The 27,764-nt window shown below is 42.8% G+C and overlaps 1 protein-coding gene across 7 annotated transcripts in view; it reads left to right on the top strand.

Annotated features, from left to right (window-relative positions):
- Positions 1-26,938, top strand: part of HTR2C (5-hydroxytryptamine receptor 2C) — a 152,539-nt gene extending 125,601 nt beyond the window's left edge. For 6 of the 7 annotated variants that reach the window (XM_069015489.1, XM_069015487.1, XM_069015490.1 and 3 more), the window contains 2 exons: positions 14,009-14,209; positions 25,095-26,938. In XM_069015489.1, the coding sequence (XP_068871590.1) occupies positions 14,009-14,209; positions 25,095-25,927 (1,034 nt within the window). In that variant the 3' untranslated portion in view covers positions 25,928-26,938. The remainder of the gene's footprint in view (positions 1-14,008; positions 14,210-25,094) is intronic. The other variant, XM_069015494.1, reaches the window with a different exon arrangement.
- The last annotated feature ends 826 nt before the right edge of the window (positions 26,939-27,764 follow it).

Here is a 27,764-nt window from a genome sequence, read left to right as displayed (position 1 = left end):
ACCACGTCCCTAAGCACCACATCCTCATATCTTCTGAGCCCTGCCAGTGACAGTGACTCCATCACTTCCCTGGGCAGCCTTTTGCAATGCTTGACCACCCTTTCCATGAAGAAATTTTTCATCATGTCCAACCTAAACCTTCCACGGCACAACTTGAGGCTGTTTCCTCTCGTCACTGGGGGAGTTTGCTGTTGGATGCAGATGGGTGCCTCATCTGCATTTTGCTGTTTGGTGTATTTGTGTACCTCCTATCATATTTAGTGCTTTTACTTTCTTATGTTATGGGAAGTGTTTTGTGAAAAGGAGTATGATTTCTTTTTAGCGTATAGCAACTTTATGTGATCAATGCAATAATATCATAATTTCTTGCCTTAAGGGCTCAGCCTGAGTGCTGGTGACATGCCAAGACCTCATCAATAGACTGCTGCATTTTTAGAAGAGGTGCATGTGGTGGGCCAGCTCAGCCTTTGTGCTCAAAAATATGGGAAAAATCACTGCCATTGTGCAGGCCAAAACATACATAGACAGCTGCTTTACACAAAATGGAAGGAAATACAGAGAAGTGAGGTGAAATCTCTAAAAAGCTCTTGAATAGGTTGTAAGACAAATATCCCAGTGTAACACATTTGTTTAAATTATGAATGTTTCCAGGATTGGGTCAATTAACTCCGAATTTACTTTTTTGTTCTACTTCCTTTCCCATTCATCACTTGAATTGATATCATTAAATTCTACTCAGCAAATTATGATTTTACTCTATCCAATTCACATGACATATTCCTTGAAATTCTGGTTCTAGAGTTGTCCATTATTCATTAAAATACCCTCATAAGTTAGTTCACTTCCCTGAGACCTAGCAGTGAGGTTAGCAATAAGTTCCTATTTTGTGTTTTATCAGCACATGCTGGGAAACAGGCTCTGATGTGATTCATCTGCTTGCATGGAAATTAAATGAAAATTACATAGATGGAAGAGGGGCCACATGCCAATTATTCTGCCTTGTACTATTTTGCACACTGCCTCATTGACAAAATACAATTTTTTCCTGAATGGACAATTTACAAGAGAAACAGAATGGATCCTTACTGGCTATTCTGCCAAAATTGTCATTAAAGATGCTAATAGCATGAGGGGAATTTGTGCATGAGCCTGTCATGGAGCCTAGGCTGTGATTAAAAATACGTGCTATGCCAAAATTTTGTTTTCATGCATTAATTTCAAATATATATACAATTTTTCCAGTCTCCCTGTTTTCTGGTTGTAATAAGTTTTATTGTTGGAAAAGTTTACTATTCCTGCAGGCAGTCTGATAAGCACAGTGACAGCAGTGGGTTCAGTGAGTGAATCTCTCCTCCAAGATGCTGTCTTGCTTCCTAGATGAAAAAGGTTCAGGGCTAGAAAGTTCAATGAGTAATATACAAACATGAAGTGTTCCTCTATCAGCTCTTAGGTGTGAGATTTGATGGGTAAGGCAGGATGGTTGATAAGGCTCTGTTGATTCATGGTTGTTTTTTGGGGTGGTTTGATTTCCATTCCTGTTGACATATTGGTGGGAGCCTCACTTCTCCAGCTGTGCAGCAGTTATCAGGACAGACCAGTTGTTATTCTGACCAACACCTCTCCATCTTCTGATGTGTAATTTGTTTTGCAATGTGTTTATTTTTGGTAAGTTTTGGGCGTTTCGCTTGTTTTTATAAATGTCTATTTCCATCCTCAATCAGAGGCAGCAGCTGTATGGAAAGGTCTTGGTGTTGTTGAGATATGGAAATTGTATGACAGGCTTTTACCATACCTATTTGGCACCCACTGGGATGCAGGAGACTGGAAATGCGTGTCTGACACCCATGAATATTGATGGCTGATTCTGGGAGGCAGCAGAGCTCTGCCCTTCTGTCTGCGCGTTTGCTCGGAATGGTAATTACTTCTCGCTCCACTATTTAAATGTTGGGTTTGTTGGGTAAAATTTTGAATTTGCCAGTTGGACTTCTGTTGATTTCTTCTGGTCAGTCAATTTGAAATTAACAGAGAGGTTGCATTTTAGCACAGGAGAAGCCAAGAGCAGTGGCTCTACTTTCTTGTTCAGATCTAGCTGGCTGTGTCCATCGAAGAAGTGCAGCAGCAGAACAAGGTTAATTGATTGATATACCACAGCAAGCTGATGTTGACAAGCATGAATGCAGGAAAATCAACTTTCAAGATGAAGTCCTTTAAATACACTTTTTGCACCTTACTTTATATACTTTCCATAATGATTTTTCCAAGCTTTTTCTAGTCCATATTCAGATAGGTGCTTCTTGTATCTTGGGAGTAGCTAATTATGCTACAGCACTCATATTATTCATTTGTATTTGTGAAATTTAAGACAATATTTAGAATTTTAGAATATCCTATGAGTTGGAAAGGACCCATGAGGATCGAGTCCAACTCCTGGCTTGCACAGGACATCCCAACAATCCCACCATGTGCCTAAGGGCATTGTCCAAATGCACCTTGAGCTCTCTCAGGCTTGGGGCTGTGCTTATTTCCTTGGGCAGCATGTTCCAGTGCCCAACCACCCTCTGGGTTAAGAATTTTTTCCAAATATCCAACCTAACTCTGCCCTGACTCAGCTTCAGGCCATTCCCTCAGGTCTGGTCTCTGGTCACCAGAGAAGAGATCAGTGTCTGCCCCTCCTCTTCCCCTCAGGGGGAAGCTGCAGACCCCAGCGAGGTCTGTCCTCAGTCTCCCCTTCTTGTGGCACCCAAAATTGTCCCCAGCACTCGGGGTCAGGCCTCCCTGGTGAGAGCAGAGTGGGACAATGCCCTCCCTTGACTGGCTGGCGATGCTGTGCCTGATGAACAGCACCTATTCTATTCTGTTTTGCTGGATTATTATGTTAACACATTATTTTATTATTGTAGTTATCACTGGGTTTGATTTGTAATCAAGTGCAAGATTACACTGTAATAATAGTATAACCATGATAATAAAATAATGTTGCACTTGATTACAAAGCAAAAACAAGCCTATCAAAACCCCCAATGGTATAACTTAACTAAATATAATTTCTTTAGTTTCCTTTACCACCTCATGAGACCACTATAATTTTCTGGGTAATAGTATTCTTTCTAATATATCAGCACGCCCACGCTTCATTTATCCATGTTAAATTAAACTTCTACTTCATGTTAATGGAACTTACAATAGGCCTACAATTTCTGCAAAACTCAAAGGAGTACAACTGTACCCAGAGGGCGGTCACATGTTAAGTTTCACTTTCTCTGATGTTACCCACCAGAAATAGGGCCCACATGCCAAAACACTGTTATGGGAAAGGGGATCACTTGCCCTGCACTGCTGTTTTCAACACAGACCTTCTCAGGATTCAAAACTGTGTATTTGCATTTGTCAGAGACAGCCAGGATTGTTTCTGCCTGTTTGTTTTCTTTTTGGATGAGGAATGTCACCTGAATTTCTGGATGTGAGGATGGAGGTACATGTGTTAGCTTAGTCTGACATGTTTCTAAATCTTTGGAAGTGTAAGAAAAACTGTGCTGAGTTGACTCTTATGTGTCCTCATTGCAATGGTTTGACAACAGTTGGGCACTTTATAGGCTGTAAACGCTGTGGTAGGAAAGCATCATAATCTCAGCTTAAATCACATTCCAACTTCAAGTCTTTTGTAGTAGACTCAGGGAAGTGAGCAGTTTTAATTAGTAACAAGTTGTGCACAAAATGCTTGCAGTAATGCAAATCCTTAACATCGTATTATGTGGTTTTACAAGTTGGATTGTCACACTAAATGACAAATCTGTTGCTCAGAGGAAAGGGGGGATTTAAAATCATGTTTCATTAGGCTGGTTGGGGTGTAGCAGCTGTGCTGTGAGGGCTGGGGGTGAGCAGGGTTGCAGGAGCCCTGTGCTTCTCAAGATAGACAATGCAGCTTCATTCATGGGCAGCCTTCCCAGAGCCCTGCTTTCCCAGGGTTGCTTTGAATGCTTGTGACAGGGTGACTTGCCCTGTTCAGAGCAAGGGGGCTTGGGACAAGCCAGCCTTCTCTGAGCATCATATCCAGATGGGAGGTTGTTTCCCAGCTAGTCTGAATGAAAAATCCTACAGGAGAGCCAGGAATTGAGTCTCTGATCTGTCGCACTGGCTGCTCCTGGGTTGAAGACAGAGTTATCCTGCAGGCCTTGACAGGTGCAAGGGGAAGTACTGCAACATGCCAGGGTGAAGGCTGCAGGCCTTCTTCCCTCCAAGGCATAATGCAGAGACATCCCCAGACTGTGATTCTGTCCGTAGTCCCCACTGAGGTGTTGGATTAAACACGAGCCTTTAATGTTTGTACTTCTTTGCCACCATAGAATTGGAGCAGGTTGCAGCAGGGGCTCTCTGCTCACACACCCATGTCCTGTGGGTGTCTGGGCTGTCCAGGAAAGCCTCTTGTGCTGCTGAGAGAAATGAGCTTCCTGGCAGGTTTATCAGCCAATAAAGCTTTCAGACCTCATCTTCTTGTGGAAAATAATTTTCCAGGCCTGTGAAAGAAGCCTCCAGGGTTTCCATGGTGTGGCAAAATGAGGAAACATCTAAGTATTATGGGGAAACGGGGAAGAAGTGGGGAAGGACAGCTAGGTAACTGAGGTTGACTTCAAACTTTGAAACACTGTGCTGGCAGATAAAGGCTACTGAAATTATAATTTTCAAGTATTTTGCAAGATTTGAGAAGAGGTCAAGTAGTTAAATAACTTGGTCTAGTTTAGCTGCACTTGTTTACTTCCTCTCTTACTGAGGAATACATCTTATTCCTCAGTTAAAAGACAATTGTCAGCAAAATTCCCCCAAAATTTTAGTCTGGGTCACACCACATATCAAGCATCCTAATGGATAACTGGGTTCATTTCTGGGTGCAAACTAAGCATATTTGGCATACTTGCATGGTGCAGCAGGTTATTCCTATAGAGTATAGAACTGATTAGCAATACATGCGTTTTCTAGATTGCTGTTAGAGTTCTTTAATTAAATCTCTGTCTCTTGTTTGCATACAAGATGAATTGCCCTCCACTCCCGTTTCAGGGAATGACCATGATCCTTCATTCTGCCGCCTTTTAATTTGGGCAGGTTGCACATGCACAGATTTTTATGTTGAGTTGGCACATGGTGATCAACAAACTCCTAGAGAAGTGACACTTGCTCACATGCTCACACACTTCCTTGGGATTACTGCCCATGGAACAGTGTCCATTAGCAAATTATTCCCTTGAGACAGCCCCTGAAGGTGCTGTTTCCAGTGTGCTGACCTCAAATCTGGTGTTTCTGCTGTAGTGAGAAGTGTGTCTGTTCCCAGTCCGGAGCAGTCTGGGCACAGGGGCAGAAATACTTTGCAAGTGGGAAGTGTGCACCTAAGGTATGCAGTGAGAGCAGGACAGTAGATGGCACTCAAGGATGAGGGCCAGAATTTCTAGGCCTCTTAGCAACCCCCAGATAACTGCTTTTGGCAGTGGCTTCTGTGGAGCACTCTCACACTGGCATTCCCACCTGTATAATCACATAGAATCAGGGATGCCCATTGCCTTGGAAGGAGCTAAACATGGACTGTGTTTTGCAAATCCTGCTCTGAGAAATATCAGAAATGAAAATAATTCTCTCTAAGCATGACCAAAATATAGCTTGTTTCCTTTGGTTGAAGTGGTTTCTTGCCAGTATCAGTCTCACCAACTGCTTGTACTGGCTCCTGACCTCATCAGACAGCAAACCGTGCCTCAAGCTGGTGTGAAGTGCATCCAGACCACTAACCCACTGTCCCTAATTGAAAAGCTGATTCACTGAACTCCTCCAATGTCCCTAAATTCCCCAAAGCTCTCGAGTGTGGGTTGCACTTGGCTTTGGCATGGGACTGGTGCAGGTGCACGGCTGAGCTGAATGGTGGCCAAAACGAGGATCACATCCTGGGCACATCAAGCAGCCTGCAGCAAGAGGGAGGCAAAATCACTTTTCAAACAGCAGATCTCACATCATGCTTTATATCCCAAGACATAGGGGAAAAAATATAGAGTGTGCATGTCAGGTATAGCAGACCAAACATCTGCACCTGTATGCTCAAAGCCAACACTGCTGGTTTGCAGAACATGGTTTACAGTGAGTGTAAATTCTCATCAAATTTGTCATCTTCCTGTAACGTTTAATAAAATCCTTGGCTAGTTAAAATGCCTGACCTGTATTCTCTGAATATGGATCCCTTTATATCAAAAGAAGAGAATCCTTATTTTATCTCTTTGTGAAATCAGGTATTTTATCCTGATTTGGAGGCCAGTTTGTCCAGTTGTACTGTCAGGAGGGAGCCTGAGCTGAGAAAGAGGATTAATCCCATGCAGCCTCCAAGGCAGCTGTCAGGATAGCACAGACATCTGAATTGCCACTGAGTTATGCTCAAATAAAACCAAATACCTAAAAAAAAATCCTCTCTGTGGTTTTGTGTCCTCTCACTAGCCCCAGAGCCCGTCCTAGGATCGAGGCATAGTCTAAACTCAATTTGATGTTAAAACCCTGGGTTCAAGCAGATGGCTTCTTTGTTCCAGCCAAGGTAACTGCTCAGCAGTCAGCTGTAATTGAATAATGCCACATCATTTTAAGTTCTGAATTTTAGTTTCCTCAAATGATCTGTAGGCTTTGGCAGCTCTTTCTTGTGATAATGGATCTTTCTCAATTATATCAAAACTGGGGGAAAACCACCTGTTACGAACACGTTTGTGCACTTTGCTAGGAGACAGACTTCTTGAAAATATTTATATTCTTATGTTTAGAAGGTATTCCTGTGAGATCTGTGTTCGCTTGTGGGCTTACTTTCCAGTGTGGTGTGCATTCAACTGTTGCTTTATTAGTTGTTCAAATAACAGGTGAAGGCTGATCTATGACCTGCATGAAGGAAATTGAAGGAGAGGACGCTGTCCTGATGGTGTGCTGACATACAGAACATCAGTAAATAGAAAATGTTTACTGCAGTGAATATTTTATTAGGCAGTGGTTGCATTTAGATAAATTATTATGAAGGACATGCAGCTCAGAAGTGTGTGAAGAGATCATAGCTCTCGTGGAGTTAAAATGCTGGAAGGAACCGTTTATATGAAAACTTGCTGAAACAATTCAATTAATTGTACCATTGCTCTGTTAACTGTCCATATCACTCAATGCAAAAATTCCAGATGCAACTACAGATGCTTAAACTGCGAGCAGAGAACATTATTGAGCCTGGAAATTTTTCCTCTGGCTTCAAACTTAATTTTAGTCTCTGCCAATAAATGAAAATATCAATCTAGCACGTGGGTTTTTGGAATGACAAATCGCACCAGAATAATTTTATATTTCCATAAGAGAAGAGATGCTGACATTGGGATGAAAACAACATTCACTAGGTTTGCTTCTTAGCAAACATCCCATTTTATTATCAGGGTTGTTTTAAGCATAGTATTTGGAAAGCTGGCTCCTTGCATTTAAAATATTACTTAAACGGTATTCAAGCAGCCTTTCCCTAGCTCAGATAATTATATCTGTTCTAGCTTTAATTTTCCTTCTTTTTTACACATCCTGTCAAGACTGCAAGTCATTGCAATACTGGATAGAAAGGAAAATCTAGCAGTTATTTAAAATTCTTATAACAGCATAGCGAGTGCAACTGTTTAATTTGCAATAAAATACAGTCACATCAATTAATCACTGTAACTTGTGAGATAAGAACCAAAATATCTTTGGAGGCACATTCAGCTCCTCTGGAGTTTCCCTCAGTGAGGGGGGGTTTCCAAAGGAGATCACACTGCTCCATGCCCACTTCCTGCTGCTCCCTGCCTCAGGGCCACTTGTGCCTCGTTGACAGCTCCGAGAGTTGAAAAACAAATAGCTCAGAGGAAAACTGAAGCTCAGGAATAGTGTCACAGCCCAGTTGGATGTGATCAGTGGCACAGATCCAAATAAATCCTTTGTGTGGTGTTGCACTATGGCAGAACAGCATCTTCTACTTGCAGATGTTCTGGTCGAGTGTAGGATGCCAGCAGTGATCTCTCCAACGCTGTGCCTGGACAGAGGGTCACCTCCTTTTCTTACTTGGTGGTCTCCTCCATTCTCTTGGCCATCACATCACCTGAGAGCCCATCCTCTGCTCAGCACCTCCTGGGACACTCAAGCATTTTTGAACTTGCAGCACTGACGAACACAGTCCTCCTCCTAAAAGCCACCATCATTCTTTGTCTGTAACTATGTCCCTGTGCTTGGCTGGGCTAGAACATGTGCTGCTTAAGGGATCCAGATAGCCTTAGGACAGCCTTTTCTTCCTCTAGAAAAATGCAAACTAGAAACTTAAAGGTAAGCTTAATTTCTCATGTAACTTGGTGCCCAGGAGTTCAATATATTGGAAAAACATCAAATTCCACTCCATTGATGATAAAATCAAAAGGATTGGCAGTGCTGCCCTTGAGACCAGTTTTATTTAGCCAGGGGTCTTGGCTGTGTATGCCTGAGCCCCTCTGTGGATGTGCTGGTAAACACTGATGACTGTGGGGAGTCAAGCAAGACGTTCTGTACTTCTTGGGCACGATGGAGATTTTAAGCACCCTTGGGTGTGTGGCTCTCTGAGTGATAGAGGTGCCTCTGAGTCATTTGTCTGTGTAAATCTGAGGAAAACAAACTAGCAGAAAAGAGATAACATAGCTTTACACTTCCTGATGTGGTATTTCAGACTAAGAAATGCTTTACTTCCTAGGTAAGAGAGAGAGAGAGAAGAGAATCATTTAAATTCTTTCATTCCCTTGGGAATAGTGCAATGCAGTAATGTTAAAACTGTATGTAATTGCTTTCTATTTTTGTAAAGCCTGTGGCAGCTATGAAACTTTAAAGTGAACACTGGAAAGTCTGGTTCATACAAAATTCTTCAGTTTTCAATGGTGCAGCGGGGGTAAAAAACAGTGGGAAAGAGTAGGCTTTATTCTGCAAATCACAACAGTGGGTTTCCTTGGAATGTATGAAGGAGTCTTCAAAAGCTGCAAAACCTATCAGAAAGTGACAGGTTTGGGGTGTTTTCTGGGTTGCTGTTTGCGTTGGCTGCTGCTGCTCTCAGTTCCAGCCAGGAAACCCAAGCGAGCGCTGTCATTGCACAGGGCACCCAGCTCAGTTTGGAATTCTCTGGGAATTATCTGAGGCATTTCCTGATGCCTTTGTGACTGACTTTTCCAAGAGTCAGAGCACTACACAGAACAGTGGGTCAGTGTATGGCCTGCAACAGATCTGTGGCAGCTGCAGGATGATCCAAAAGGTGCTTCAAGCATGCATGGTGTTGCCATTTTAACTGCTGGGAAATTGTGCTTTGTACTGGGATTTATTCAAACTCTGATGTTTTTTCATTCAATCCATTAAAGTAGTCAGGAATGAATTGTAAAAAGAGTAAATATCAGAAGCCTAAAATGAGAAATATTATATGTATTTTAGTTTTTAGCCAAGATAATGAACAATGTTAAAAGGGACTTTTGAACACATGAGCATCTTTAGTACTTATTCTGCACCTGTTAGCTCTGTTTCTTTGATATAAATAATATATATAGTGTGCATATATGTATATGTATGGAAAATGAGGCAAAATATACCCTTTTTCTTCCTGTGTCACTTTGAAGGATGGTTTTTATCCTTCTATCCATCCCAATAGATACTGGCTAAACACAACAAATATGTTCTGAAACCTTTTCCAAATTCCTGTTCATGGTTGGAAAAGAAATGATTGATGCAGATTGCTGTGAGTTTTTCATGGAAAAACTCTTGAAGATACCAAGATGAATTTTACATAATTCTTCATTTTATTGTGGTGTAAGCAGGTACTTTGTTGCTGTTATTCCAGATTTTTCCTAGGTGTTACACCGCATTTTCCCAGGAGATATCCTGGAGCAGATTGCATTGTAGAAGTACTGAATATGTACAAGTAACAGCCAGTTTAAATTTTTTTTTTTCAGTACAGCCATTCTCCTACAATCTGGAGTAATTCTGTTTTACCATTTGACATATTTAATTTTATTTCCATTTGCTGTGTTTTGGATTATTCAGTCACCTCCTGCTATCTAGCTGGTAATTCTGACTCTCATGCACTGAATAGTACAATGCCCCTAACAGTGCTAAGAAACACTTTTTAGCCATGTGCATAAAACCTCTGACAAAGGTGACTCCGTTTCATAGCTGTCATCTTTCTTGATGGAAAACACAAGAAATGTAAGGAGCTCTTATCTGACAGCAAATTAACTATACACAGAGATGGTCTGTCGCTTTGCCAAAATGCTTTTGAGTTTCTTTATTTTTCTGCCAACAGTTTTTTGCTCATCTCAGCTGTTCAGGGACACACAGTAACTGTGGTTTGCTTTTTCACGCCAGGGAAGGAGATGAAATCCCACCTGAGGACCATGACCCCTGGTTAAATATGAGTGTTTGTCCCATGTGTCCTGTGAGGAACCACATCAACCACAGATTCCATGAGATGCTATTCAGCACTGGAGGCTGAAGCAATATTCTGGAGAAGTTTCCTTCCTGGGTTTTTTACACAATAGTTTTACTCTGACCAGAGCCAGAAGCTAACACTGATCTCAAAGTAATATCACTGCAATAGTCTTCTATACTCTTTTCTCTGTGGATTTGGCCATTGTAAACATCTACCACCCACAAAATATCTGGAGGCACAAAAATCTGCGGTTTGATTACATGCTGGGTAAAGAAATACCAACTTTTGTTCTGATCTGCTGCATTCATCGAATTCCCTTCAGCACTCTCCTATCTGGTCTACCAGCCAATGCATTAAATATATGATTTTAAGGGCTCAGATTAATTCAAGCTACAAAAATCAGAGTTTCTTACAAAGAATTTGGTTTTTTGCTTCCACAGGTGTTTAGCACTGTTTCATTCTTGAAGCCAAATTTGGACTGAGATGAATGTTTTCCACTGGAAATGCAATTACTACATCTTAGAGGTGCTGGGGTCCAAGAATTCATTTCACTCAGTCATCTTCTCTTCTAAATATAGGGTAATTGCTATTCTTTGTAAATGAAATAAGAGAAAAAAGAACAAATTAGAGAAATGTTACCCTCTGTAATTAGAGTGTTTCTGAGGATAAAATTGTTTTAAAGGTATAACATCGTTAACAGATTTTTTTTTAAATCCTTGATTGCATCTTGGCACAGTCACAGGGCACATTTCCTATGTTTTGTACATTTATTCAAAACAGAATTAGAATAAAGCTGTTTTTCTTTTTTTTACAAATTACTGGCTTTGTAGGCTGTGTAGGTGTTTTTCAAAGGCACGCACCATGGTTACTTAAAAATAATTACATTTTGAGATAGAATATATATTATGCCCTTCCTATTGAGCTACAGTGATGTGTTACAAGCTGCCACTCTACAAATTTCCAGAGTGACATTTTGTTATTGCAGATCATTTTAGGAAACTTCCTGAGAAAGTAAAATATCTACTCGTACAACTGGCTGTTCAGCTAGAAGTGTAGTGGAGTGCCCTGGGACAATAAAGACTGACAGGATTTGGCTTTAGGAGAACTCTCAGCTTTATCTTCAAAAACATCCTGGCAGTTGCCTGGGCAGTAGTTCTGAGCAGCATGGCTTGGATCTGTTGGTGTCTGTGGCTCCTGCAGGGCCAGGACTGACAGCAGGTGATGTCTCCTCTCCTCACACCGCTTTTGCTGCTGATAGCTTTTTGGTTGCGAAGCTGTGCTAGTTCACATCAATAGCAGAAGTTGTTCCAGGGGGGAATCAGTCACTGGAAGTGTTTGGATAGCTTGAAGGAAGAAGTAAGAGAGGCTATTCATCATTCAATAATGCTGAAAAGGTGGTTGCTGTAGAAACCTCTTCCAGGTCTAGCAAATGTCAGGCATCAGACTGTACCCACTGCAGCACCGTGGATCAGACTGGAGACGCTCCCACGCACAGGAAGCCTGGAGGCCGAGTGTCTTTTTCTGGAGACACTGGAGGTTTCCTGGCCATCTGCCTGATGTGGGGAGTAGCCATCAATGTCACTGTTCCCCTCTGCAGAGGCTGTCTGCAGAGTCATGATCACGCTGCACAAGCTCCCAGGGACTGCTTCCTCCATCAGGGCACACTCAGGGCCTCTGTGCTCATGGTTCACCTCAGCCTGCAGCACAAAGCTGGCTCTGGCAACTCAGAGGAGAAGTAGGGAGGGATAAAGTGTGCTGAATGTGTTTTAGTGTGGGTTGGCAGAGAAAGCCTGGGGCTGTACAGGGAGCACGGCAACCACTTGTAGGATTTCTGACTTGTTCTTCCCCAGAGCATTCACTGAGGCATCATTAAACACCTGGCAAATCCAAGGTGTGCTTAGCTGCAGCTCTGAGCTCAATTGCAGATTGATGCCAATGATGTCCTCAGCTATTGCAACGTGTGAAGGTGAGCAGGAGGCAGAGAATTTGATTGTAGTGTTATAAAGGGGCTGAGTCATATTTAATCAAGCTCTATTCATTTGTACAACAGAGGTGCCTTTTAAAGTAAAGATGCACCAGCCACAAAGTGCTTTACTTAGTTCCCTTTGACAGGGACCTCTTAAATGCTTGCTGCTGTGGATTTCAGTCCACTTACAGTCCATTTAATAGACGTGGTGCAAACTCATTGAAATGAGTGGTTTATCTCCCCAGAGCTAAGGTCTGGCTGTGTGGGTTTGGTGAGTACTTAGCGCTTCATCTGCGTGTTTCCCACTGGTAAAATGAACTAATGTGTCCATCTTGTTCTGCTGTGCTCGTTGTGAAAGGTTCCTGGGCTTCTCTGGGACATTTCATAATAATTTACTCTGGTTCAGTTAATCTCAGGTTTCTGCATGAAGGTATCCTGGGTCTCTCTTGGCTGGGTAATTTGTTTCAAACTATGATTTCTGAGACTAACGTTTCATCCTTTCCGTTTGAGATCAGTAGGATGGAGCTGCACTATTCTTAATATAACATTGATTCTGCAGAGTGATGATTCTGATCCTTGGGCTAAACTTCAAGATTGCTTTAGATATCCATGTCCTGAATGAAGACACAAGAATATCTCATTATTCAACTATTATGAAGTCTCTCATGTTTTCAGCTGCTATAGATACTTTTGATTTGTTTCAATAAGAAGCCCAGAGCTTGACAGGATGTGTTATTGATCACGCACAATCCATGCTGGGCACTGACACGGGGGTATCATTCACAGATCAATTTTCTCTGAGCTTTGATTTAAATACCAGTGGCACTTGAGGATCTTTCTGGGTCACTTTTATTCTCAAGCTGTACTTCAGCACTGAGTAAACAGTTTAATAAGTGCAGGCACCCAAATGAGCTGTGTGCCAGCTGCTGTCAGATGTGGCTGTCGAGTCTGTTCTGTTTGCTAACATAGATTCTGGAAAGAATAACACTACACTCTGTCTACCTTCAAAACAGTTTTTGAATTTCAGCCACTCAATCCCAGCTTGTCTGTAAGGAGGCAAGTATCCCTTTGATATCACATGCACTGCCTGGGGAGAAAAGGTGAAGTAGTGCCATTTAGCTATGTGTTAGACTGTGCAGAAAAACTGTCTGCTACCTTTCTCCTCAGCAGACAGAAACCAAGACAGACATATCAAGGGGGTTTTAGAAAGGATCTGACTGAAGTTAATGCCACAAAGTGCTTTGCAATCTGTGAAAACAATGTGATGAACAAGTTATAAAGGAATGCAATATTTGATTTTGTAAAGATATGGAAGAAAGGTTAAGAGTGGGGAACAGAGCTAAAGTGGTCACTGCCCTTTAGCCACTGGTCACAGAAACCAGATGTGTGGGAACTGGCTATGGGCTTACGGAGTGTCCAGAGCCAGGAACTGCCTGCAGAGAAGTCCCATGAGAGATTTCTTGTCCACTCCTCACGCACATGCCCCTTACTGGTGTCACAGAGCTAAAATACCCCAATGGTTTCTCAGAAATGACGGCCTAGCTTCCCAAATTATTTCCTTTCCTTTTTTTCCTTTCATTTCTTTTCTCTCTATGTTTCAGATTATGCTTGGCCTTTGCCTAAACAGTTGTGCCCTATATGGATTTCCCTAGATGTGCTCTTTTCAACTGCATCTATTATGCACCTCTGTGCCATCTCTCTTGATCGGTACGTAGCAATTCGCAATCCCATTGAGCACAGCCGCTTCAATTCCCGCACCAAGGCCATTATGAAAATTGCTGCAGTTTGGACCATATCCATAGGTAAGCAACGTGGCTCACGCTCTTGACTGTGTCTGAATGAATAATAGTGTTACTCCAATTTCCATGTAGGGTTTTTTTTCTTTTTTAAGAGGATACTCAAATTAATTTAGCTGGCCTGCATGTCGGAGTGGAATAACTGATTACTGGGAAATGGAAGCCTTTCCTTGCAGCTGGTCGGAGACCAGAGTGAGCAGTCATTTTTCAGAGCATCACCACTCTCCACGCTGAAGCACTGCTGCTGTGTCCGTATCAATACACCAATAACAGCAGTAACACAGACAAATAGTGCCCTAAAACTGCTGTGTAAACAAAGCAGGAAACGGCATTAGCAAAGGCTCGGGCAGGAGAACCCGGCCAGCACAAAGCACACGGCTGCGCTGCGGTGGCTGCAGTTAAACCCTCTCAAGTCCTGCTAATGGTTTAAGTGGACCAGCACAGAGTTGAAGGCAGCATTAAGTGAGGTATTTACTGCTCCTGCACAGGCTTTATGGCCTGCACTGCTCTCTGCCACAGCTGGATTGCTGCTAGTACTGAGCTAGCAAGTTTAGAAGTGTTAGTGAATGAGGAGGAGGCATAACAGAAGACACGTTTGTATTGCTTTGATAAAACACAGTAAATAAAGCAGCAGTAAAATAAGGAAGAAAGCACAAAATGATAGCAAGATGACTCTGTAATACTGAGAATTATGTGAAGAAAAACAGGGTTTTTTTTGTGGAACTCGTTCAATGTGCTTTAGAAAAGAGACATTTGAGGCAAGGGCAGAATTGTATGACCACTTCCATCTGCTGTATTGCCTTTCATGCTTGATTAAAATGCAGTCTTACAGAGACTTAACATTTAATTTCTATTTTATAAAGCAGTTTTGCTTTCAGTGCTGTACTGCAAGGAAAAGCATTTTCCAGTTATTTGAATTTCGCTTGAGTTTTTGCCTGCTTTAGAAGTGGAATATGATTCTGGATGTCTGGGTGCTACAGGGACTGATTTTGAAGAAGCTTGCCTTGGAAAAAGGCTATGAAAAAAAAATTAGGGGAACTATACCTTGTCTCCTCACAGATATAACAAAAATATCTATTAGAAACATTTTTTTTTTCATGTGTCACAGGCCTGCTACATTTCCCCCAGGTAATATAATCCACGGTGAAATTGTGTCGGGTTTAATCAATTCATTTAAGATTTTTAAAAATTATTATTATTATTTTAAATTCTCTGTGCCCTCTATTTGGCACGGGAAAGAGAGCTGCTGAATTCAGTACATAAGCAGTCACATGAGAACAAGTCCACGTGGGCTCCATTTGCACAGGCACCTCAGAATCAGCACAGAATTTGTGCTCCACATTGCACTGTAAAGCAGAGGGAGAAACTGATAGACACTCCCCCAGCAGAGATGTAAAAATCACATTTCAAAACTTGGGCAATAAGACTGTTCTGCTTCCATTTTTGGAGATAACTTGCAGATTTCTGCCTGTGCTGCCTTAGATGTTGCAGACAGATCCTTAGAAACTTTGGCTAGTGCTGAAAGTGGCTGCCTGCACTAGTGCCTTGAGGATCAAGCTGTGGTTTGGACTCTGGGTCCAAGGGATAAAGTAAGTACTTCATGCACGGTTCACTGATTCAGCAGACTGGTGAGAAAATCTGGTTCCTGACCAAACAGATGTTAGGACACAGGCCTTTCTCTTCGTGGAGCTACTTGGTGGGGATTGGGCTCATGACAATGGAAAATAGGCACATTGTGACCTCTGCTGTGCCCCAAGGACAAAGGTACCTGAGCCAGAACAGGTGAGGTGACTTTGTGCTGCTGGACAGTGCAAACCAACACCTCACCCCTACCCAGCTTTCTCAGGAGATGTTTGACCACTCTGTGTTTATGATAGGATATGAAATAGGTGAAATAATGAAGCTTAAAAGACATAGCTTGGAAAGGAGATGGAAAGGCACTTTTATTTTGCACAAGGCAATGGTTTGTCAGCCCTCCATAAGGCAATGGATGTTGCAGCTGTTCCCCAGCATCCTAAAGTCTTTAGGAAGGAGCTGTGAGCAGTTGCTCTGTGGAATGTCTGCAGTGCATGGAGCTTTGGGGGACTGTTCTGGGCAGCACTTCCCCTCCCAGGCTGGAAGGGACACGAGGTGCAGCTGTACCTGTGTGCCCTCCTGTGTCAGGATCATAGCTGGGAGGGTGTACAGCACAGCTGGGCTTTGTTTGTGTTCTGTTCATTCCCTCTGATGCTGATACAGCTGGCCCAGGAGAGTCTTTACTTGCATCCCTTTTTTTTTGAAGATACAGGCAGAATCAGTACTCCCCATAGAGTTTTTCAGGGCACTGAAATGCTGTTGGATTTCCACGCTCCCCAGTGCATATGATAGGGCATACCCATTTACTTGGGCTTTCTCCAGAAGGTTGCACTAAATGGAGAGAGAAAAGCACTCTTGGTATGTATCTAGCTTATTTTAGCACAATTATTTGTAGGTCATAAATGAATTTAGAAATGTGGCAGACACGGGAATAAACCGAGCATGGAATGAGAGAGAACTCACTCAAAGTGTGTTGTTGCTGTTTTCTGGCTCTTAACTACCTGTCACTTGGAAAGGCCTGGTGAAATCCTGTGCTAATTTCAAGAGGATGAAATAGGTTAAGTGAATCCATCCTCACTCTGGTGTTCAGTATCATGAAGGAGTTTGTGCACTTCTGTTTGTGATTAGGTATCAAATTCAAAGCAGCACTCAAGTGCAGGCTGGTCAGTTTGCACTTCCTAAATCCTGCTTCAGATGAAGAGACTTTTAAATGCATTCCATGCAAAGAATCCTGAGTTCAGTTTCTGAATCAGAGTTCAAAATAAGAAGTAAAAAGCATGTAATTTATCTTAATTCAGTGGCTTTTGCATACAATTTTTTCTGAAAAGTTAATGCCGACAACAAAATATAAAAGAGGTTCTTTGCTCATTGAGCTACAGATTTGTCAAGTTGCACAAGCCTAAACATATGATTAGGTTTTAAAGTAGGGGAGCATAACAGAGTCCTCCTGTCTCTTGACAATTTCATTTTGAATGGATCTTTTCCAAAGTCCTCTTTGTTCCAGGTTAAAGTACATCACAGCCACTTGTTCTGTGCTTTAGCAAACGTAACTTGAGCAAGACTTTTGTCTTCAGTTAGAGAAGAAGTGGCTGCTGTGAAGGGCTGGGCTTGTAAAAATGAGTTTTGTGCTAGATAGAACTGTGCTGAAGCTGGAAATAGAAATGCAGGCAACAGAAATATCCCCAGAATTGAAAATTAAAATCAAATTTAGGTGTGAGCCTGCTGGCAGAATCTTGGTATTGTTTCAAGATTTCAGATTTCGTGTAGTATCAGTTTTCACAACCAACATGTGGACTTGACCATCTCAGCAGACTCCCTCTACCCTGCTCTGAGGAAGGTGGCCTTGGGCCACTCTGGCAACAAGTGGAGGTCTCCATGCAGTGCTCAGCAGCAGTGATGAGGAACCAGTCAAACCCTGGGTGCACACTTTGTCATACAGGAGAAAAGGTAATATTAAAATAAACAAAACATCCCTTTGAAAATCTGAATGAAAGCACTTCATTGATGTGGAAGTACACACACATCGCTTCTGATATGAAAATAGCTGAAACGTTTTCATTCTGAAGTTCCTTGTGACACAAATATGTGCCTGGAAGGACTTTTCCACTGCTTCCCAGAATGTTCAAGGTTTGGTCATTTGCTATAGAGTGCTGAAATTACACATGCTACCAATTTTCCAGCTCACAGTTTTACATCCTCAGAAGCAGTGTAAATTCAATTTAGTTTGTAAGTGACTGAGATAAGGCCATCCTTTAAATTTTGCTGTGTGTCAGTGCCATAGGCAGATTCCACAAATTGTGTGTATGTGTGTTTGAAAACATTTTCATTCTTTCTCTGACTCACTAATGATATTATGATTTCGATTTCAGGTACGTACCTGAGGTTCGTGTATACGATAAACCATTCAGGTTTGAAAATGAAATTTAAATCCCCATTTAACTTTCATAGTACTGCATTGTTTTACTGAGGAGATCTATTCATAGAAGTATGAAAGAGTATGAAAGGTATAAATCTGTGCTTCAAGGATCAGCAAACACTCATCTCAGATTAACTGAACTTACATCTAACAGCTTTTTGTTTCTGCCCTGAGTATTTGTCTCTCACAGGGGCTGAGCAGCCTCATGCTTGCAAGCTGTTCTAATGATGTCCTTCAAGAGCCTCCAGGTACCAGCTAAGCCTTCCCCTCTCCCACTGGAGATAATCCTCAGTCTGAGGAATGTGCCTGGAGTGGCACCACTGATATAAAAGGAATTGTGGGCTCCTAGGGCAGGGGGATATGCTGAGGGCAGGTTGTGCATGGAGATAAAGGAGGCCTGGAATAGCTCTCATAGCCTCTCTCAGGTCACAGTTTCAGAGCACATTTAGGGTTCTGGTTTGCATTTCTGCCCATCAGTGTGTCTATGGGATCAGGGACTTCCTCAGCAAGGCATTTCCATGACTCATGTGCTGGTGGGATGTGTTTGCTCCTGGCACCCTTAGCTCTGTGCTGGGCTGTAGTTGCTCCTGAGAGATCATGCTTTGCGATAAGACCAAAACCCCAGGAATTTCTTGGCATGCTTCAGGTTAGCACACAAGCCTTTGGACATATTTCATGGAAAAAAAGGGCAAAAACACTGCTAATGAAGAAGACAGCACGTGCAAGGTCAAAATGTACTGCTGGGATTTTTCTCAAACCTTTCCCACCAAGCAGGCTGGCTCTGTGGCTCATCACTTGGAGATGAAGAAGCAGTACTAAGACAACTGTTACTGGTGAAGCAAAAGTTAGACAGGCACCCTCCTGTCCAGGAAAAATATACAGATTCCTGACTACAAGCACTGCTTTGATAGAAGGACAGTAACAACATATATTGCTGAGAAAAATGGTTGCATACCAGTAAAGCCTAAGGGAGCTTAATATCTCTCCAGATTTGGGAGAAATTTGTATTAATGTATTTTAAACACTATTTTGCCTTTTTATATTTGACACTGAATGTCTGACAGTGTATATTTGACTAAAATTCTCCTCTTGTGAGCATGGGGGTCATACCTGACTGGCCTGTAGGCAGAGGTGCTGTGGTGGTGGTCCTGACTACTTTTGTTTGCCTCACCAGAATGCAGAGGTGGCATTAGCATTGCAAGCTGGGCTGAGTTGGCATTAACTTTGCTCTGATGGAGCAGTAGAGCTGGCTTCTGCTCATAAAACTTTCTCAGACCTGCCTTCTGGTCATGGGTAAGACAGAAACACTTGCTTTATGACCTACAGCAAAACACTAAGGTGTCATCTGCCTGTTTCCCCCTTGTTTGAGCCATCTATGAAGTTGTTTTGTCTAAAGACATTTTTATTGTTTCTACCATGATTCCCAAGAGTGTCATTGATCTCCCTAGCGCAGTAGCAAGAATTATCAAGGTGAGGAAGACCATATTAACTGATAACAAGCTGAATTTGTAGCAAGGAAACTACCTTGGGATTTCAGGTGATTTCAGGGTGCTTGGATTGGTTGGATGTTTTCATTAGATGTCAGTGAAAGGTTTTGCCTGGGACAGCAGCAGGTGGTGACAGTCTGTGAAGAATTTTGCACAGAAATAGACTGACCATCCCACCAGATCTGTTCCCACAAGCAAGGGAGGTGCTGATATCTTGTGTCTGAGGTTCTGCTACTGAGCATCAGTCCAACCATCACTGTTTGATTGCCTGGGGAAGCCCAGCCCTGGTAGCAGCAGCTGTGTGAGCAGGAGCCCCATCACCCTCCTTCAAATGCACACCAAAAGAAGTAATTTAGCAAAATAGAAAGGCAGGTGGGAAAATAATTTATTTCTTCTGTCTTATACTGTTGTTTGGTGGTTTTCCATCTGGGCTCAGGTTGCTCAGTGTTCTCCCAAGGTTTGAGTAAAGGCCAGCAGCTCATTCAGGCAGTCAGTAATGACTTTCATCTGTTTGCAGTTGTGCTTGTTGTGGGCAGGGGGACCCTTCAAATTTCATCCCCCTTTTAGCTTCAACTTTAAACCAATACAAGGCTGGCACAGTTATTTTATTGGAATGGTTAGATAAAACTAGACCTAATCCAGCCCTGAAGGGACATTATTACAATATCAGTACAGGAAAGGCACTGCAGGTAGTCTGCTGAAATATGGGGGCAATATGGAATTTTAGTGATTTTGAACACTTCAGAAGCCAACATTCTTCAATTTTCTTCAGAAGAGCTTTGGTTTCTGAACCTAGTGCCTTTTCTTGCACACTGCAAGTCAGGGGGCTGCTGGCTGTTGGGGTTTGCTTCTTGCTGTCTGAGTTAGAGAAATGTGCAGGCACTTTGTGAGAAATTTCAGCTAAGAAACCAAACAGATCTGTTTTAGTTTAAATGTGAGGTTTATTTTTGCTTATATTTCTTTAAATATGAGGTTAAAGATATGGATTTGAACACGCAGTGTTCCGCAGTGTTCTCATTTTTACAGTGTTGCATTTGTGGCAGCCACAGTCTTGGTTGGCACACAGCTTTCTCTTTGCTTTTTCCTTTTCAATTGTCTGTAAATGTCAGGAGGGTGACAGTGGAGTCCAAAGCCACCTGCCTCAGCAGAGCTCTTGCCATGGACACAGCAGACTTTGAATTCAGTGCTGACACCAGGAGAGGTGGACCCTGGCCTTCCCAAGCTCATGTACCTGCAGCAAATGTGACCCTTTTTGTATTCAGCCCTGAGAATTCCACACATGGAAAAACAGAGTAAACCCATATGCATGCCTCTGTTTTCTTGAGTTAGGTGGTTGTCCTTGGAGCAAATATTTTCTCGTATAAGAGTGGAAATTACTCCCTTTTTTTAGTGGAATTAACCCTCAAAGACACAGATATTCAGTAATCTCTGTAATCTCTATCAGTCTCATGGGCTTTCACTGAAGAAAACAAGGTATTAAACACGAAAACTATATTGTTTTACATTTAAGTCTAAATATTTGTGAATGTCAATTTGGACTTTTTAGCCAGCTTTTTCTCTAGTAAATATTTTGTAAATCTGTATATGCAGTCATTTGGGTTTTGTTTTTTTTAATTTAGAATCTGTGAAGAGCATCTGTTACTCTGTATCCTCAGCCCCATTTGGTGAACATTTCCACTGGCTTAAGGACATCTTTAAAGCTGACAAGCAGCAGTTAGGACAACACTTGTAATTGGATTTGTGATCCAGAGGATCACTCTCTGTGTGACTTCCTGCTGCTCTGTCAAACAGAAGCCAAAGGAGAGTAAAGGAGAAAAAAAAATCACATTCACCTTCTCTGCTGTGGTGTGAAGGGATGTCCTGCTCAAGCTGCTGCCTGGCAGAAGGGTGCCCAGAGCTCCCAGTGTTGAGTGTAGCAGGGACCTGGTTCATGACTTACTGACTGGTTGTCTCTTCTTGCTGGGGCAAAACCAGCTGCCCCAGACACTGCTCAGACTTCAAACAAGAGGACCAAATTTGCTCTGAAGAGCACTGTGGTATGCAGTAAGCTTGCAACACTTCAGCCTTGCAAGTTTTTGGAGTGATGCTGCCTCTTTTGGGGAATTCGCTGCCACCTTAGTTAGAAAGGGTTGTTTGACACAACTGGAAAATGCCTCTGAGGCTGGAGACTTCAGCTCACTAAGTCAGCCTGATGTTTGTTGATGAGGAGTGTTAGGGAGAAACTCATGAAATGCTCTGCACAGGGGCTCAGAGAGCTGCACTGAAGAAAGGTTGTGGACAGCAGTTGGCTTCAGAGCCTCTTGCCTGATTTAACACTCACTCTCCTTGCACTGGTGTAGGGAGTCTGGTATTCTCTGACCAACTGACCTCAGTTCTTAAATTATGGGCAGTTGAAACTGCATGTGGATTGCTGGAGTCAAATGGAGCTGAATGCCTTCTCTGTACTTGTTCAAACAGCAGAACTTGAGTCAGGCAGGCATCCATGTTCATCCGTGTCCAGGAGCCTTGGGAATGCTTAGGGGTGATCAAGATACCCCTGCTAAAACAAGGGCCAGCTGTGAGCTGTGTCTGCAAGCAGGTATTAGTGCATTTGGGATTGTGACAGCAGTGATTTTGCAGTAATCCCCCATGAACAAAGCCTCTCTGAGGTGTCCGAGACCTTCCACACCTCTCACTGTGAGTTAGTCCCTGTTGGTTAAGGTAGGTACAGAATTAGTTCCCTTTCAGACTCAATTTTGCAGTGGATTGGTGATAAATCATATATTAAAGAATGAGTTTCAAAGGAGAGGTGTGAGGTGAGAGAAGGCATTTGAGATGAGGGTAGTGCCGCCCCTTCAGCAGTGCTGAATCCAGCTGACAGCTGAATCAAAGTGTGTTGGCAGCTTCTCTGAGGGCATCTTTCTTCCTACTGCTGTTAATGATGGGATTTTCCCAGACTGGAAGAAAGTGCAAATAAAGACTTAGTGCTCTCTTTCTTCTGTGTATTCTCAGTCTGAAATCTCACTTTGTTATGTGAGAGGTGAGGGACACTTTGCCATTACAGCAGCTACCCCCTCATTCTCTGACATTAATGCTGAGCTATCTCATGCTCGTGCAGAGTTGTAGGCTGCCATCAATGCTCTTGATTTGTATATCCATCATATCCCAGAACCAGGTTATTCTTCCCAAATGTACTTTATGTGTGTCACACAAATGTCAGTTTATGTGTGACGATATCCCGAAACCTCATCTCATTTCCCTTGGCTAAAGCAGTAACACCAACTTAAATGATGCTCATAACTTCACAAACTTCATTCATTTTGGAGTTTTTTTCAAAGGGTAGGTGTTACAGAGGGCACTAAAGCATAAAATTATACATTCAAATGTAATCCCATTGTAATGCCATTGACTTAATTCAGATTTCTTCTTCATGTAAAGAGTGCTCAGTCTAACTTCCACCATTTCCCACATGTCTGTGGTTTGATGGAGCCAAGGCATTAGGATGATGTCTTTAATGATGGATTTATGGGATGAAGGTTATTGCAGTTGCAGGGAATTGACACAAGCAAGATAACAGGTAACATATCAGAAAGGAGGCAGCTGCCTTGCCAAGGGCAAACTGATGAGCATTGGCATGTAGAGGGAAAGAAAAACAAACCCTGGAACTAGTACTTGAGCTAGGAAAACACATGCTACAATCACAGAAGACATTTACAATCGTTAATTTTCAGAAGAAATTCCGTCACTTGATTACTGCCAAATGGTAATTTTCTGGTAATGACAAATTGCAGATGAATTTTCCAGAATCCTGGAAAACACTTAGCTGGAGTGGGAAAAATGCCCTGGTTAATCTCTTTAGCATGTTATTTTTCCTGTTTAGAAGTTCAGAGTCCCACAGGATTAGATCTATGACCTGTGGTGTTCACAGCAACTCCAAAAAAAGCAATCCAGGCACAACAGTGGCCTCAGTATTGGTTATTTCTCGGGTGGAAGGGCTCAAGGAGGGCATGGGCAGCCACAGATGTGTCTGAGGAGTGGTGCTCCATGACAGCCAGCTGCCAGAGGGGAGCACAGAATTCATTCTGTTGCTCTCTAACTGCTTGGATGTGCAGGGTTTGTTTTTTTTTGTTTGTTTGTTTCTTTAAAAGGGGAGAAAGGAACTTGAAAAGAAATGAAGAAAGATAATCAAAGGCATAGAATGAGTTTGGCATGAGGAGAGTGAATAGAGTAGCATTCTTCAGCTCCAAAAGAGATGTCAGACGGGAAAGATGATAACAGGTCTGTAGAATCTCTAGGAAGGTGGAAAAGGTGACCAGATAGTGATTATTCACTATTTCTCACAGTAGAGGAACTGAGGGGAGTCAAAGGAAATTATCAGGCAGCAAATTTAAATGAGCAACAAACACTTTATTCAGATGACAAACAGATAGGTTGAGGAACTGAATGCCACTGAGTATTGTGGAGTTAGAAATGAGATCAAGGATTTGTAAGATTGATCATGAAGATAAATCTCTCTAAGCTTATTTTAAATACCAGGTCTGGATGCAAATTCTTGCTTCGGAATTTTCTAAGATATAGTGCTTACAGCTGCCCCATTTTGTGCCCATTTTGAAGTTTGTGGCTCTAAACTTCTGATACTTGCCAAAGACTAGATGAACCCATGATGCTCTAACTAGATCTGGCCCACCACGTGTTTTCCGTGTTCTCCTGTACACACAGGTTGTGGTATTCCAAAATATGTTGTTGCTTTTGGAAGGTTTTGTGTCTGTCCTGATGTGGGACTGAGCTTCACAGATCAAGGGATGAAGTTTGGATCTCAGTACATGTGAAAAATATGTGAGTGACGTCTTGCAGAGAACAGTCTGTTTGCACTGAGATTGCCCAGAAGGGCCCTGAGATCCAGAACTTTGCTTCCATGTGTCTGTGATACCATGACAAAAGGGGCCATTTTTCTATCAGGATTGTTTTAATTACTGTAAGAATTGTGCTTTTAAATCTTCATAGCTGTAATTCTTTCATATTTTGAAATTTTTTCTCTTTAAAATTTGCTCCTTTCTACCCTATGTCAGTGATTTCAAAGCCCTCCCAAACTGGCAGGTACGGAGTGGTCAGCTGGAACACAGCAGAGTGGTGACTGCCTTTTCTACGCCCAAAAATTCCAGTTAATGCTAGAAAAACAGGAGCAAGGCTGCATTCACTGAGTCAGCTGTTGAGCACAGTAAAGCTGCCGCTGTTCCTGGTGGAGGCTGTCGTGCCCTGGAGCTGTGCTCCCAGGAGTGTTGAATGTTTTCCCTTTCAGCTGGAAGCAGTAACTTCTCTTCCAAACGGCTTTAGGCAGTGGGCTGAATGCATGCAGGACCTGCATCATCTCTGCTGCCTCTTTGGAGCCCCATCTGTCCAGGTAACAGTCTCCTTTTTGGTTTCATTTTCCTAGGGATATCTATGCCTATTCCAGTCATTGGTTTGCAGGATGACTCCAGGGTGTTTGTAAATGGGACCTGCGTCCTTAACGACGAGAACTTCGTCCTCATTGGATCCTTCATGGCTTTCTTCATCCCTCTCATCATCATGGTGATCACATATTGCCTGACTGTCCAGGTGCTGCAGAGACAGGCCACGGTGTTCATGTGTGGAGAGGTGCCCAAGCAGAGGAGAAGCAGCGTGAACTGCCTCAAGAAGGAAAACAACACAGAGAACATTTCAATGCTTCACAATCACGAGGGGGCATCCCACTTGAACTCCCCTGTGAATAAGGAGGCAGTGCTTTTCCGGAAGGGAACGATGCAGTCCATCAACAACGAGCGAAGAGCCTCCAAGGTCCTGGGCATCGTCTTCTTTTTGTTCCTCATCATGTGGTGCCCGTTCTTCATCACTAATGTCATGTCTGTCCTTTGCAAGGAAGCCTGCGACAAGGACCTCTTGAGTGAACTCCTTGACGTGTTTGTTTGGGTGGGGTACGTGTGCTCCGGGGTGAATCCCCTGGTGTACACCCTCTTCAACAAAACCTACCGCAGGGCTTTCTCCAACTACATCCGCTGCCAGTACAAGCCCAGTAAAAAATCAGCACTGCGGCAGAATCAGTGTCTGAATGTTGCTTCAACAGCTTTATATGGGAAAGACCTGACTTTAACTAGTTATCGAAATGGCAATGAATTCAATAGCATGGAACTAGATGAGGCTGAGGAGGGCCTTGAGATGCAACCAGGAACTTCAGAGCTCTCCATAAACAGCTGTAATGTTGTAAGTGAAAGAGTGAGCTGTGTGTAAAAGTGACTCTCACAGACCTTTGCTACGGTGTATCTGTAGCCAAAATATATTGTGTAAAAATGTAAGTGTTGGTCAAAGGACAATGTAAATACTGCATTCTGAACAAAGCTTTCTTTTTTTTTAAAGAGAAAAAAGAGTTGTCTTTCCAGTCCAGTACTTAAAATAATATATATTAATATACTGCAGTGAAGTTTAAGGTTCTATATTTACTGTTAATACTAGATCAGAACTATTAGTTACTTTGCATATGTCATGGACAAAATGTTTGACTTCTTCTTCCAGTGCATGAACAAAAATGCTGAATATTTATCTCAGGTGGAATTTGCTGGAGTCCAGAATGGCACGTTAATAGTTATATATCAAATACATGCTATTAGACTTGGTCAGTATAACTTTCTTTTTCAAGTTGACAGTAAATATATACTTTAAATCCTCACCCCTATTTGTGCCGTGTAAAGACTTTACAGAAACCTGGCAGAGAGACGTCACAACAGCGTAGTGGCTGTGCAGGCACCTGGCCAGACATGTCCTGTTATGTGTAGTGGCTTCTGCCATACTGGGTCAATCTTGCACTTCAAGGCACCTTTGTTAGACTCTGGCTCCCTCTCCAATCCTGCTGTTTTCTTTCTGTTCCTCAGGAGGCTCTGGCTCCCCTAAGGAAGGTCGGGAATGCAGTTCTGGTGTGGTTTTGCAGTCCTGGCTGGGATCACTTTCAGACTTGGAGAAGAGCTGTGAGAAACAGAGTGATCCCCAGTTACCTATTTCAAACATTCAATGAATGGAAAGCCTGAGATTCATTAAAAGCCCTCTTTTAGTCTTGCAGATAACCATCAGCTCTGGGATGGAGCAGGCTGTGCTCAGTGTGGCCAGCACTGCCCTCAGATTGCTGGACGATCAGGGGCTTTGGCCTACCTGAAGAAGAGCACTCTGGCTTTGGAAGAGCCCAAATCTCTTCTCTTTTCTCTTTTCTCTTTTCTCTTTTCTCTTTTCTCTTTTCTCTTTTCTCTTTTCTCTTTTCTCTTTTCTCTTTTCTCTTTTCTCTTTTCTCTTTTCTCTTTTCTCTTTTCTCTTTTCTCTTTTCTCTTTTCTCTTTTCTCTTTTCTCTTTTCTCTTTTCTCCTCTTCCCTCTCCTCTCCTCTCCTCTCCTCTCCTCTTCCCTCTCCTCTCCTCTTCCCTCTCCTCTCCTCTTCCCTCTCCTCTCCTCTTCCCTCTCCTCTCCTCTTCCCTCTCCTCTCCTCTTCTCTCTCCTCTCCTCTTCCCTCTCCTCTCCTCTTCCCTCTCCTCTCCTCTTCCCTCTCCTCTCCTCTTCCCTCTCCTCTCCTCTTCCCTCTCCTCTCCTCTTCCCTCTCCTCTCCTCTCCTCTTCCCTCTCCTCTCCTCTTCCCTCTCCTCTCCTCTCCTCTCCTCTCCTCTCCTCTCCTCTCCTCTCCTCTCCTCTCCTCTCCTCTCCTCTCCTCTCCTCTCCTCTCCTCTCCTCTCCTCTCCTCTCCTCTCCTCTCCTCTCCTCTCCTCTCCTCTCCTCTCCTCTCCTCTCCTCTCCTCTCCTCTCCTCTCCTCTCCTCTCCTCTCCTCTCCTCTCCTCTCCTCTCCTCTCCTCTCCTCTCCTCTCCTCTCCTCTCCTCTCCTCTCCTCTCCTCTCCTCTCCTCTCCTCTCCTCTCCTCTCCTCTCCTCTCCTCTCCTCTCCTCTCCTCTCCTCTCCTCTCCTCTCCTCTCCTCTCCTCTCCTCTCTCCTCTCTCCTCTCTCCTCTCTCCTCTCTCCCTCCTCACCATCTAGTTATTCATTAGCTAGTTTGGCACTTGCTTTTATTTTTCAGCACATTGCTGGTGATAGGACACT

This window comes from Aphelocoma coerulescens, chromosome 4A, assembly GCF_041296385.1.
Source record: "Aphelocoma coerulescens isolate FSJ_1873_10779 chromosome 4A, UR_Acoe_1.0, whole genome shotgun sequence".
In the NCBI taxonomy this organism is placed as follows: Eukaryota; Metazoa; Chordata; class Aves; order Passeriformes; family Corvidae; genus Aphelocoma; species Aphelocoma coerulescens.
Note: the sequence above shows the minus strand (reverse complement) of the source record. Positions and strands in the feature narration are given on the sequence as shown.